The sequence below is a fragment of the Gossypium arboreum genome, chromosome 6 (assembly GCF_025698485.1).
Source record: "Gossypium arboreum isolate Shixiya-1 chromosome 6, ASM2569848v2, whole genome shotgun sequence".
Lineage (NCBI taxonomy): Eukaryota > Viridiplantae > Streptophyta > Magnoliopsida > Malvales > Malvaceae > Gossypium > Gossypium arboreum.
This window is the reverse complement of record NC_069075.1, coordinates 104,520,772-104,534,752: the sequence shown is the minus strand read 5'-3', so window position 1 is coordinate 104,534,752 and position 13,981 is coordinate 104,520,772. Positions and strand designations below refer to the sequence as shown.

General features: G+C 34.6%; 1 protein-coding gene across 3 annotated transcripts in view; it reads right to left on the bottom strand.

Annotated features, from left to right (window-relative positions):
• Positions 1 to 390: 390 nt before the first annotated feature.
• The window catches only part of LOC128294102 (uncharacterized), a 30,902-nt gene continuing 17,311 nt past the window's right edge, over positions 391 to 13,981 (bottom strand). Inside the window, exons 2-3 of one of the 3 annotated variants that reach the window (XM_053030027.1) lie at positions 9,627 to 9,787; positions 391 to 565 (exon numbers count right to left, since the gene is read on the bottom strand). In XM_053030027.1, coding sequence (XP_052885987.1) covers positions 397 to 565; positions 9,627 to 9,787 — 330 coding nt within the window. In that variant the 3' untranslated portion in view covers positions 391 to 396. Of the gene's footprint in view, positions 566 to 9,626; positions 9,788 to 11,637; positions 11,942 to 12,739; positions 12,824 to 13,981 lie in introns of those variants that run through there. The other 2 variants (XR_008284360.1, XR_008284359.1) reach the window with 2 other exon arrangements.

The following is a 13,981-nucleotide window of genomic DNA, read 5'->3' as shown; positions in this document are numbered from 1 at the left end:
CTTTCTTCATAATTAATTAAAATTAATTCATTTAACCTAAATTAAATAGGAAATAAATTAAAATTAATTTAATTATGAATTAATACACATTTCTAGACCATCTTGGGCTGGAAATTAATTGGCCTCGATACTTCAAATTACTCTCGGTTTTGTTCTTCTCGTAGTGTTCACCTGCCCTTTTCTCCAATTGTGTAATTCATCAAAAATAACCAAATTTAATCAAAATTAACTATAAAATTAATTAAAATTCATAATGTTCATATTTTTAACATAATTTAATTTTTTATAATATTTAATTATTTTTTGACAAGAATTTAACCGGAATAGCCTGGTTTTAAGTTAAAAAGGTATGAAAAAGTATATAAATTTTTGTGTTTCCACACCCCGAAACTTAATTCATTGCTTGTCCCGATTAATGCACAAATTTTGAGAAGAATTTCTCGGAAACACTTTGAAAACCTTCTTCAGAACAATAGTTTTCTCGAAATTATGAATTTGATACTTCAAATTACTCTCGGTTTTGTTCTTCTCGCAGTGTTCACCGGGCCCTTCCAATTGTGTAATTCTGTAAAAAAATAACCAAATTTAATCAAAATAAAATATAAAATTAATTAAAATTCATAATTTTCATATTTTTAACATAATTTAATTGTTTTATAATATTTAATTATTTTTCGACAAGAATTTAACTGGAATAGCCTAGTTTTAAGTTAAAAAGGGTATGAAAAAGTATATAAATTTTTGTGTTTCTAGTTTTCATCGATGATATTCTGGTACACTCTAAGACTGAGGATGATCGTGATGAGCATATTAGAGAAGTTCTGCAGATACTCTAGGAAAAGAAGTTCTACACTAAGTTGAGTAAGTGCAAAATTTGGTTAAGGGAGGTAACTTTTCTGGATCATGTGGTTTCTACCGAGGGGATTCGAGTTGATCCTAAGAAAATTGAGGTTGTGCTTGACTGGAAATAACCTAAAAATGTTTCTGAGATCCGTAGCTTCCTTGGGTTAGCAGGTTATTATCGGATATTTGTCTGGGGATTTTCACTTATAGCAACTCTTCAGACTAAGTTGTTGCGTAAAAATACACTATTTATCTAGACTGATGAGCAACAATCAAGCTTTTAGAAGCTCAAATCTGTTTTGACTCAGTCTCCCTTTTTGATACAACCTAAATTCGACAAAGAGTTTGTGGTTTATAGTGACACATCACATGTTGGATTGGATTGTGTTCTGATACAAAATGGTAAGGTAGTGGCTTATGCATCCTGACAGCTTAAGTCATACGAAGGCAACTATCCCATGCACGATCTTGAGTTGGCTGTAGTTGTCTTTGCCTTAAAGATTTAGAAGCATTATTTGTATGGTGAGAGGTGTATCATTTACACAGATCACAAGAGTCTCAAGTATCTCCTTACTCAGAAAGAGTTGAACCTTAGGCAATGTAGATAGATCGAGTTGTTTAAGAACTACGATTGCACGATTGAGTATCATCTCTGTAAGGACAATGTGGTGGCCAATTCTTTTAGTCGTAGAGCAATGTCTGATTTGAGGGCAATTATTGCTCGTCTAAGTTTGTTTGATAATGGGAATCTATTAGCCAAGTTGCAAGTTAAGCTGACTTGAATTGATAAGATTCGGGTTAAATAGTTGATGGGTGATTCTCTGGTTCTACGATTCTGTTAGGTTGAGGAGGGTAGTACTTTTGATTTTGGGCTAAACAGTGATAGGGTTTTTTGCTTCCGAGGACAGGTTTGTGTGCCTAATGATTTTGAGTTGAGACAGTCTATTTTACGGGTAGTGCATAGTAGCCATTATGTTATGCATCTCGATAGGAATAATATGTATTGGGATCTCCAAGAGCTTTACTAGTGGCTTGGTTTAAAACAAGAAGTAACGAATTTCGTTTCTTATTGACTGACGTGTTAGCAAGTTAAGGCTGAGCATCAACTGCCTTCAGGTTTGCTTCAACCTGTTAAGATTTTTCTGTGGAAATCGAAACAAGTGACCATGGAATTCTTTAGTGGGTTGCCCTTAACACCCATTAAGAAGGATTTTGTTTAAGTCATTATGGATTATTTGACCAAGTCTACCTATTTTATTCCTGTCACAGATTACTCCCTTCAGTAACTGGCTAAGTTTTATGTTTCCGAGATCGTTAGACTTCATGGAGTTCTAGTCTCGACTATTTCTGATAGGGATCCTCGTTTCACTTTTTGGTTTTAGAGGAAGCTTTATGAGGCTCTGGGTTCTAGATTAGACTTCAATATTGTATTCCATCCTTAGACAGATGATCAATCTGAGAGGGTGATTCAGATATTGAATGATATTTTAGATGACTAGCCTAAGACAGCGGAAGAAAGAGAGTATATGAATAAGGTTCCATATGCTTCATCAGTTGGAAGCCTTATGTATGTGATACTTTACGCACGTCTAGATATTTGTTTCATAGTAGGAATGATTAGTCGATATCAGGCGAATCTAGTTCTCAGGCATTGGCAAGCTGTAAAGCATATATTAATTTATCTTAAAAGAACTAAGGATTATATGCTTGTGTATTCTGGGGAGGACCTTACTCCTGTTGGATACATAGAATCAGACTTCCAAACCTGTAAAGATTTGAGGAAATTGACGTTGGGAAATATATTTGTTCTAGGTCGTGGAGCCATAGTATGAAGAAGTGTAAAACAAACTTTCACTGTTGACTCTACTATGAAGGCCGCGTATAAGGCTATATCAGAAGAAGCAACATGGCTTCAAAGTTCTTAATTGAACTTGAAGTTATTCCTGGTATGGAGAAAGCTATAACATTGTATTGTAATAACAGTGCTGCAATAGCAAATACCAAAGAAATGAAAAGTCACAAGAAGACAAATATATTGATAGGAAGTATCGCTTGATACAAGAGGCAGTAGCCGAAGGAATTGTAGAGAATATTTACATTGTAAAGATTAGCTCATTGATTGTCTAAAGTTCAAACTGAAGATAAGTGGCATTGTAAAGAATATTTACATTGCGAGAAAGACAACTTACTTCAGTGGATAATCTAAATTAGTCCATAATCCCATAAAAGAATCAAAGTGATCATTTGATTCAAATACTAAGAAAAATTATTATGTCATCTAAAATTTCAATTAGGGAGATAGGTAGTCTTGGCTTTCGGAGCAGTTGACTCCACGAGTAGAGACATAGATGTATTCATTGGTAGAGTGATACATTGGACTGGACCCAAGATGAATTAGTTCTAAATCTATTTGTGAATTAATTTACTTGTGACGTTCATAGCGTGATTTACCTAAATCCTTATTTAGTCATTGACCATGTGTATGCAACTCATGTGCTTTGATATAAGTGGAGGCTTATGCTCTAAAGATGATCGAGCCCATAGCCGGTATGTTGGGTACATGACTTGTGTATGGCATGGCTTTACTAGCAATAGTGGAATTCATAGCTCAATTAAAGAGTTAATGATATCCTCTCATTGGCATTGTGTGGATTGATAAATATGGAACGTGGCCATAGGTTGCTTGTTTTTGAATAAGCAATTTATCACAACATTTGTTGACAGTGATCATATTAATCATTAAAAAGACACAATGGTGACAATGAGATAAAATATGATTGTATTGAGTGAACGAATTTAGCTCAAAGGTATCATATGAGGGTAACACACACATGACGAGGTCATTGGATAAAGTAATTGGATGAATTTCTTTCGTAAAGAGTATACAATAAGGAGTTTTCAATCACGGTACTTCTTGTGGACTGACTACATGATTAAGTAATTGAGAATTATCAGAATGATGCTTCTGGACATAATTGTAATCACTAGAGCCTAATTGTATATGTCTGTTTAGTCCCTCCGCTAGTTCAACAAAAGTTCTATCGGACTGCATTTAAATCAGAAGAAAATTCTACGACTTTGAGAATAATTTAGTTAAGTCAATTTATTTGATGTGGAAGTAAATTAGGTGGTCGTGAGAATTTTTTTCAACTAGAGAATTTGATTAAAGAGTTTTCTTGAAAAAGTAATTTGGAAAATCCAAGTAATTTTTGGAAAAATTAATTTTGATCAAGTAAAATTAATTTAATCAAATTAACTAAAATTAATATAATATTTTTAAAAATTAACTTTCAAGTCAGACAATTAGCCCAATGGGTAATTGAACTTGAAAATTGGACCTAAAATCGTAAATTGGGCTCAAGAATTCAAAAATGAGACCAAGACCCAAAAATTGATCGAATTGCGCTCGGTATGTGAAACTGAGCTGACGGTCCAACATGTGGCTAGACCGATTGGTCGGGCCATCATTGACTCAGGTCGAACCGGTAGCAGTCGAACTGGCTTGAGGTGCCATAAGGCTGTCGCACTTGTATCAACGGACATGGCGATTAATACGTGGTCGCGACAACAAAGATCACGGTGGCGATTCTGATTGGTCATCGGTGGTTGAGCAGTGGAAGAGTTACACTCCTATTGGGATTGTATCGGAGAATTTGATTTCAGATTAATTATTCTAAAAATAATATTGTTTTAATAGTTTAATATTAACTTTAATTTAATACTTATTTTAATAATATTTCATTAATTTAATATTAAACTATTATCTTAATATTAAATTAAATTTAATGTTTATTTTGTAGATAAACATTCTATTATTTTAATAAGATTTAATATTAAACTTAATCTAATATTTATCTTGATAAATATTATATTAATTTAATACTAAAGTGATTAAGTTTAATCATAGTTATACTCTTTAAACTCTCCCTATATAAATAGAGCATTGGTAATTATTTACACACACTTGAATTCAAGAGATTTCATAAAATTTTTAGAAATATTTTTATGATTTACAACTTAACCTAGAAGTTTAAAGAAATTGCAAAATTATCCATCTGTAATTTTTGTGAAAAATTTTCTGATTCAAAACGAGCCTACACTCGGCAGACGTGAGCTTGAGAATAGCGGAGAAGACTTATTCGATCGAAACACTCATCCTAGACGAGTCGAAAAGGTACAATTTTGACTAAATGTTTATTAGTTTTGATACCACAACCAAGATCTTGTTTTGGAAAAAAAATTTAAAACTCTAGTTTTTCTTTAAATTTATTTTCCATTGCGTTTTCCAAACCCGTTTCTCCAACAAGTATTTTGGTCGCCCAAATTAAGCCAATCATACTAGGACTTTTACTTCCACAATAACTCTTCATGATATAGGACCAATTCAAGCTCCTCCCTAACCTTCTTTTCCATCTGAGCCAAGTGCATTGAGGTAGACCGTTCCATCTCCCTTTGTAAATCAGTTAAGGTACTGACAAACTTCTTTTTACGAGTTCCAATATGCTCATAAACTACCTGATTCCAGTTCTTGATGTTAGATGTGAACTTTGAAAGAGAATCAAACATGTTACCATCAAAACTCCACTTTTCTCTGACAAAGTCAGTGTAACAGCCAATTTTCAGTGATATAAAAAATAGTGGTTTCAGGACCAAAATTTTGACGAGCGAGTATTTATTTTATTATTATTTTGAGGTCTACGGGAATATAGTAGGTTCATATTAAAATTTCGTTAAGAAATTTTGATGTTAGCATGATTAATTTAGTAAAAAAGATTAAATTGTAAAAAGTGTAAAAGTGGAATTCTATTAGTTAAAAGGGCTAAATAACTATGGAAATGAAATTAAATGAACTTAAATGATAATTAGACCATTTGATGAGTTAGTGGATAGTTATGGATATGGTTTTGATGAAATTATGATAAATTTTAAAGGTTAAAATGGTAAATGGGTAAATAAAGCTAAAATACCTTAAGAAAATGTGTTCCTCCTCTTCATTTTGGCATTACTGCACCAAAATTAACCATTGAAGGATAGGGTTGATTCGGCCAAGCTTCTTTTGGTGCATGTAAGTGATTTCAAGCCCCGTTTTTAATAATTTTTATATTTTTGAGATCGTTTTAGCTTAATCTAGCTAGCCCGAGGGTTAATTTTTAAAAATGTTACAGGTTGAGGGTTATACCATGAATTTTTTTCAGAAGGTTTTGATGTTAAATGATAGTATGAATCTTTGTTGAAAAATAAACAAGTTTTGTTAAGTGATTTTTGATGAATTTTGGAATTTGGGACTAATTTGTTAAAGGTGTAAATTCTAGGGTTTTCTTGTGAAATGATGGTAAATATGAGTTGTTTCAAGGCCCCTTTCATCTATGGTTAATATGAATCTAGATTAAAATGGTTAGATTTTAAGTTATAAGCTTAAGGACTAAATAGTAAAAAAGTTAAAATGTTTGGGATAAATTGGTAATTTTGCATAAATATGAAATATGGATTAAATTGAATACTAGAAATGGTTAATTGATTAAAAAATGTTAAGGGTAAATTGGTAATTTTAAATAAATATGAAATGTGGATTAAATTGAATACTAGAAGTGGTTAATTGATTAAAATTACTTATTTAGAGAAAGATAAACCATGTTTGGACTTAGATTGAGGAAAAGCTAAAGTTACGAATTAGCTCAATCATATTTATATGCCCTAACTATTGAGGTAAGTTCGTATGAACGATTATTGTGTTTATGTTGTTTAAATTGAATGTCATTATGTTATTTATAATGTAAATGGATCGATATATACAAACATATCAATGCTACGATGAATTGAAGGATATCGAGTCCCGATTGAACCTTAGGAATTCATAGGATACAAATGACATATCATTAGGGATTTCATGTTTCGGATGCTAGTCTTGAATGTCCTACCGATGATTGAGGTCCTGCATTTGTTGCGGATTCTCCACAACTCGTGTAAGTAGCATCGTGTAGCTTATGTTCTGACCCACAACTCATGTGAGTAGGCCCATTTCACAGTTCGTGTGAGCATTGATGTAAAGAAAAATTTACGGTTATATGTAAAGGCACACTTTGTGTGAGCTTTTCGAGTGTCTGAAGTAATTTTAGATGGTTCAACGGGCAAGAAAAGAGAATGAAATGGTAAGTATGTTAATGGATTGAATCATGATTTAATGAAAAGATTGATAAAGTAAATGATGATGTATGTAAAAGGAAAATTTCATATCTCATGAATGATTTCTTTTATGTTATGGATGGACATACTAACTTGTGAGTTGGTGATGTTGTATAGGCTTATACTAAGCTTATGACATTGGTATTGGGTTGTACTTGTTATATGAATTGTATTATGGAAATGGTATGTTATGTATATGTTTATATGGGCTTACTAAGCACCTGTTGGTTACATAGTTTCTTTCCATTATTTTATAGATTATTGGAAACTCGATTTGGTTGGAAGCTCGTCGGAGATCTATCAGACTATCCAACAAGCAATTTGATAGTTTTTGAGTATTTTGGACAATGTTTATAATGGCATGCATAGGGTGATTTGTAATGATATGTTGATGAATTTGTTGCTGGTTCTTTGGCATGTATAAACTTGTGGAATTTGTTTTGGATTGGTACCATTTGATTCCTTGTCAAATTGTGTCAATTTTGTTACCTTACTATACATATTGGTATGACTCTTTATAGTATATTTAGAATGGTATGATAATGGTCAAATTTGTGGTATGTTTCGGTAAGTAGTTGAATTAGGTTATGATGCTTGAAATAAGGTAATGTTTACTTAATTTGGCATATTATGTTTTATATATTTGAGGTGCCTTTGAATGGCATATTGGTTAGGTGAATTAGGTGGTTTGAAATGGCATATTTATGCATGTTTGAATTATGTTTAGGTACCTTGAATATGTGTTTAAATGGATTGAAAGTTTAGGAATGGTTAGGTTGTACACTGACTTAATTTTAGGTCAATTTTGGGTTCACAAAATCTGATACAGGGGAGTGTAACTTAGCCGTGTGATGCACACGACTTGGCGACACGGTTGTGTGTCATCTGAGGGTTTTAAAGGGTACAAGTCAATGAGTTACACGACCTAACACACGGCTTGGCACACGGACATGTGGGGCAACTCAGAGAGTTACACGGCTTGGCAAACGGGCGTGCGACACGACCATGCGACCCTACTTAGTGAGTTATGGGTGAGGACAAGGGTTGGAACACAGCCGTGTGTCCCCATTTCAAAAGTTACACGACCTAGGGCCATGTCACACGGCCCGACCACACTGCCGTGTGACCCCTATTTTGCAATTTTCGCATCTTTTTCCTAAACTTTATGTTTTGTTTCAAATTAGTCTTGAGTTGCTCTTAAGCTATTTTTAGGCTCTCGAGGGCTCGATTTAGGGACAAATATGCATGTGAATGAATGGTTTATGATATTATTAACATGATGAATGCTATGATCTTTAAATGTTTCTTATTGTACGGTAATGTTTCATAGCCCTAATCCGGCAACGGAGACGGGTTAAGGGTGTTGCAGTTAGAAAACTTTAGATGTTCAGTCCACCCAACCAAAAATTGAAAGGGTCTCCCCACAGGGTATTAAACTTTAGTCTACAAATAAGACAACGGGGTCTATGATATGATTTAATCCATGTTAAATGAGAAACCATGTAGTTTGGAAATTTTTGAACTGAAGCAGCATTACCTAAGGCTTAATCAGGTCTTTCAAAAGTTCTCCCTTTTTTTTCCAATTAAACGAATGACCTTTGAACCCCAAATCATGAAACTCATTAGACTCCACAAGCTTCCTAAAAGAAGGGCACTTTTTCCCACAAGATTTACCTCCAAATTTGTCATTTGAAGAGAGAATTACATTAAAGTCACTAATAGCCATCCAAGGAATCGGCTCAGAAGGAACGTAGGGTCTCAAATCCACCTAAAGCTTCTTCTTAGACGACTCCCATATACAAAGGCAATTAAAATAAATTATGATAGGATACTGCTAAAGACACGTTCTATAATAAATTGAGGATGATTACGTACCATTTACAGCCTAACCAAAATTTTCCACCCATGCTAAATACCACCAAAAAACCCAATAGCTTCAACCCTATGAGAATGATGAAATCCCAACCTTGCAATAATTTCATCTGCTTTCCCTCTGCTCACCCTTGGTTGTAATAAGCTAACAATATCCGACTTATGCTAATTTATATTCCCTAAAAATACGAGGCAACTTTGTATTCAAACACCCTTGATAATTCTAAAAAAAATCGACAAATTTAAATCCATAAAAAAATTCTAGATTAAATGAAACGAACCTCATTTTCGAGAGGCATCCTTAGGACCCATCTATTTTCTAACCTTTTTTGGTCCTTCTTGAGCTGTCTCCTTCTCAATTTGTGAGGTAATAAATTCAACCAAATTGTCAATTGAATCAAGCAAGGGGATTCGTGAAGTCGAAGATTTAAAAAGGTTCCCTCTGTTTCTAATGGTTTTGCTAAGCTTTCTACCTCTATGACCTCCACCTACTTTTTCTCCATCGATTCGCAAATCAGCCACCACTCCTTTTCTACCCAAAAAATTATGCTGAGCAACATCTATAACAGAACCTGGATTCGAATGCATGTTCTCCTTAAAAGTAACAGCTGAATGGTTTGAATAATTCAAAACACCTTTCAATTTGACTAACATTTCTAACAACCTTTCATACATTGGATTAAAATGGGAAGAAGAATTGGAATTAAAAGTAGCAGTATGGGACGTACCTACCACTGTCACAGTTTCTAAATTCGAAGGGTTTTTCGCGTGAGAATAGGAAGAAGCAGACCCCCAGGACTGGGTTTGATTGGGCTATAGCGGCTTGAGTCAACATGGCTACGCCATACTGCTCATGGGTCTCCTTAGGGCCTTTCAGCGTTTTGCCCGCCTGCATAAAAATAGTGGATCCCAATTTAGTTCCTTGGATAAGCCTTTTTCCTTGAGATTTTTTTTTGAAAGAAATCACTGGATCTTTATTCAAAACAGGCCCAAAACAAACCCAACAAAACCAAAATAATAAAACAAACAACAAAACATAAAGGGTCCAAAACTAAGCCTAAAACAGACAAAACAAAAAGAAAAAAACAAAGAAATTAGCCCAAGCAAAGATCCAGCATAAGAAACAACGGGGAAGCTCTAGAGACTTCTAGGTCCTAGCTGTACTCCATTTGATAACCCCCTCTTGAAAATAGCAGACTATCTGGGAAACAACAAACTGCTTCATAATTATCTACCATCAAATCCATCAGATTACAATTCATTTCCATCAAAACTCTCTTGAATACACTAACCTTCTTGAATATGCCAACTATCAGATTAATTCAAAACCCCTTCCATTCTCTTCTTCAACTCTCTGACCCCTTGTCTCTCTCATGGCTTTTGTCTAGCTTCGATCATCGGTCGCTGCTTCCTCAGCATTAGAAGGAACCATATGCATCAGATAAGTTGTCTCCCTCTTTCTGATTCCATCAAAAGCTATAAGATGAGTAACCTTATTTGATTCTCTATTGGTAAAATGAAAAGCACAATACCTAAAACCTAAACTTAGTTTCTTAGAATCATTTATAAACGCTGCAATTTCAATCTGTCCTCCTTCTCTTTTTGCAGTTTACAGATCACTGACCGAGAATATTCTTCAACTTCCACTTCCCTCAATCCAAGGTGTATCTTGAGATTGAGTGCCTGAAAACATGCCATCGCTTCAGTTGTAAAAACAGGCAGTATATTTGCATTCATGATTGTCTTTGAGAAAATAACATTTACTTTTTCATTTCGAACCACTAACCCAGAGCATAGCTCGTTCCTATGTTTGTTGAAAGCTACATTGAAGTTTATTTTAAACCTTAACCCTAACGGAGCAACCCATCTAGCCGTATGAACCCTTCTCTCAGGTACGTGCTTATTTAACCTATCCAGTTCCTTTAGATAGTTTATCACAAAATATGCAACTTGGGCACCCAATTTCATTTCCCCCTCATGTACAAATCTATTTCTGGAAGTCCAAATCGCCCATAATGCACAAGCTATCACCTTGAACTTAGCCATAGAATGTGTAACACCCCGTACCCGAGACCGTTGCCGGAGTCGGACACGAGGGGTTAACGGGCTTAAACCGCTCATTTTTACAGACCACTTTAAAAAATTTCCAGGCAGTTGGATAACTGCGTCACTGTTACCTTAAAAATCATATCTTGAGTTCCAAAACTCAAAAATCAGTTTCGTAATTTTTCCCTGAAACAAGACTCATGGGTCCATCTACAGATTTTTTTCTAGAATTTTTGGTCAGGCTAATTAGTACAGTTTATTAGTTAAAGTCTCCCCTGTTACAGGGTACGACTACACTGACCTTCCTGCATTACGATTTGGATATCTCCCTGTACAGGGCTTCAATACTGATGCTGTTTGTTTCTACGAAAACTAGACTCGAAAAGGAATCTGTACATATATTGCATGACTTCTAATTATCTCTGGTCAATTTATAATGAATTTCCAAAGTAGGAACAGGGACTCCAGAAATAGTTCTGGCCCTGTCTCACGAAAACTTAAATATCTCTTAACATACTGTTCATATGATCATTTCGTTACTCTCCTATGAAAATAGACTCGTCAAGGTTAGTTAACATAATTTATTCACTATTTAATTCCATTCCTACTATTTTTAGTGATTTTTCACATCCACGTTACTGCAGCTGTCAACATCTGTCTTTAAGGTAGGCTTTACCTATTTCATAGTTTCCATGATTCAACTAGCCCTTAAACATAAATAGCACAAAATATGATCATGATTAACCATCCCAATGGCTAATAGTTTCCAAACATTTCCATACCTCTTAATGAACAACATACAATGATTATAATACCATGCCCAAAGTATACTTAAGCCATTTTCGCATGGCTATCCAAATTTACACAAAACCGAAAGGTACATGACCTACAACAAAAGGGTAGTCCTATAAATGCCATTTCAAAGTTCAACCAAAATAGTATACCAAGAAGGAGCTTTGATAGTGAATCCCGAGTCCGATAGCTAAAGAACCAAAATCTATAAAACAGAGAATCAAAGAAACGGAGTAAGCATTTAATGCTTAGTAAGTTTGAGCCATGAATTTAAACACAACCAAAGTATAGCATTCATGTAGCTAAACAGATAATTTCATATGCACAAATTCTCAATATCATACTTACTTCACATTACCAACCCTTATATTCATACACAAAGATCAACTTAGCCAAAGGCCGGTAGCTCATTTATCAACTGAGCGAATACTTATTTGTAAGGGCTCAACTAATTCAAAGCACATACGAAACATACCTCATTGTTGGGATTTCACAAGCGTATTAATCGAAATTTTTTTTACAGCAAGTTCATTCATTCCCGAATCACGTACCTTCGAGTTTAACCGGATATAGCTACTGCTCAAATGCCTTCGGACATAGCCAGTTATTGTAACTCGCACAAATGCCTTCGGGACTTAACCCGGATTTAGTAACTCGCACAAATGCCTTCGGATCTTAGTCCGGATTTAGTAACTCGCATGAATGCCTTCGGATCTTAGTCCGGGTTTAGTAACTCGCACGAATGCCTTCGGATCTTAGTCCAGATATAGTCACTTAGCACAAGCCTTCGGGACTTAGCCCGGACATCATTCGAATAACCGTGCACATTTATCAATAAATCATGACACATTCGTATTTCATTTTCATTAGCAAAACTCAAACATAAGGCACTTTTCACACTTGCAATTTCGGCTCAATAGCCACACACAAAGAGCATGATTTTGATTTGCTTAAAACATGATCTAATCAAATCATAATCTAAGTTCCATTACTCAAAACTTACCTCGGATGTTGTCGAACGATTTCGATGGCTATTCGACCACTTTTTCCTTCCCTTTATCGGATTTAGTTCCCCTTTGCTCTTGAGCTTAAATTGACAAATAAATTGATTTAATCATTTGAGTATCAAAAAGAGGAACTCAAGGTACTTAGCCCATATATATTCATTAGACATTAAAGTCACATATGTACGAAATCATGAATCTAACTCAACACAATAGTCCACACTCTCTTTTAGCCGATTATCTAAGCCAAGATAAGGCATCAATATGCTTGCCTCTAACCGAATGTATGCCCACCAATCCACCTCATGTGGCCGAATATGCATGTCTATGTTGAGGCCAATTATATACTTAATACCACACATAAATGGCATACATTTTACTAACTAACGCATTACATATTGTAACTCAATACGCATCAATCATTTACTTCATAACCGAAACATCATCATATGTAAATATATACCTTGAGATAGTATATATGTCATACCAATACATCACGTGCAAACATATATATATATGTGCAAGAGCCGAATCACAAGTTGATTTTAACCAAATATAAACATATATCCAAAACACAAATCTTACCTATCATGCAATAAGCATAAATCATGCTTATGGATATACCATGGCCGATACTTCCAACAACACCAAATAAAAATATACTTTATGGATCTAAGGTAGACCCAAGAAAGGAACTCATAATCATCAAGATTTAGCATGAAACACAACCATCACCCTTATTAATCTCCATAGCCGAAAACCTTACTTATTCCAAAATCACAATTTCAACATGGGTTACCAACAATAACTTGATATCTCACTCAAAATCAACTAGGATTTCAAGAACTAGTATCAACTTCTTTACCTTAATATCGACCTAAGATGATCGATTGCTTCACTCCTTTTTTCCTCCTCTCAAATCGGCCAAGAAGAACCAAAGAACACAACTTGTTTTCTTTCTTCCTTAGAATTTTCAGCCAAAGGAAGTGAAAAATGATGGACACTTTTTTTTTTCTTCTTTCCCTCAACTCACGGCAATGAGGGGGGGGACACTCACACCATTCTTTTTTTTTTCCCATTTCTTTATTACCCATACTCCTTATTTTATTTTTTCCTAACATACACCATTGTCACAACATGTTTTATGACATGTTTTGCCCATCACCCTTTGTCATGGCCGGCCACTAGCAATTAAAAAGGGGGAAATTGACATGCAAGTCCACCCCTTTGATTACATGTAC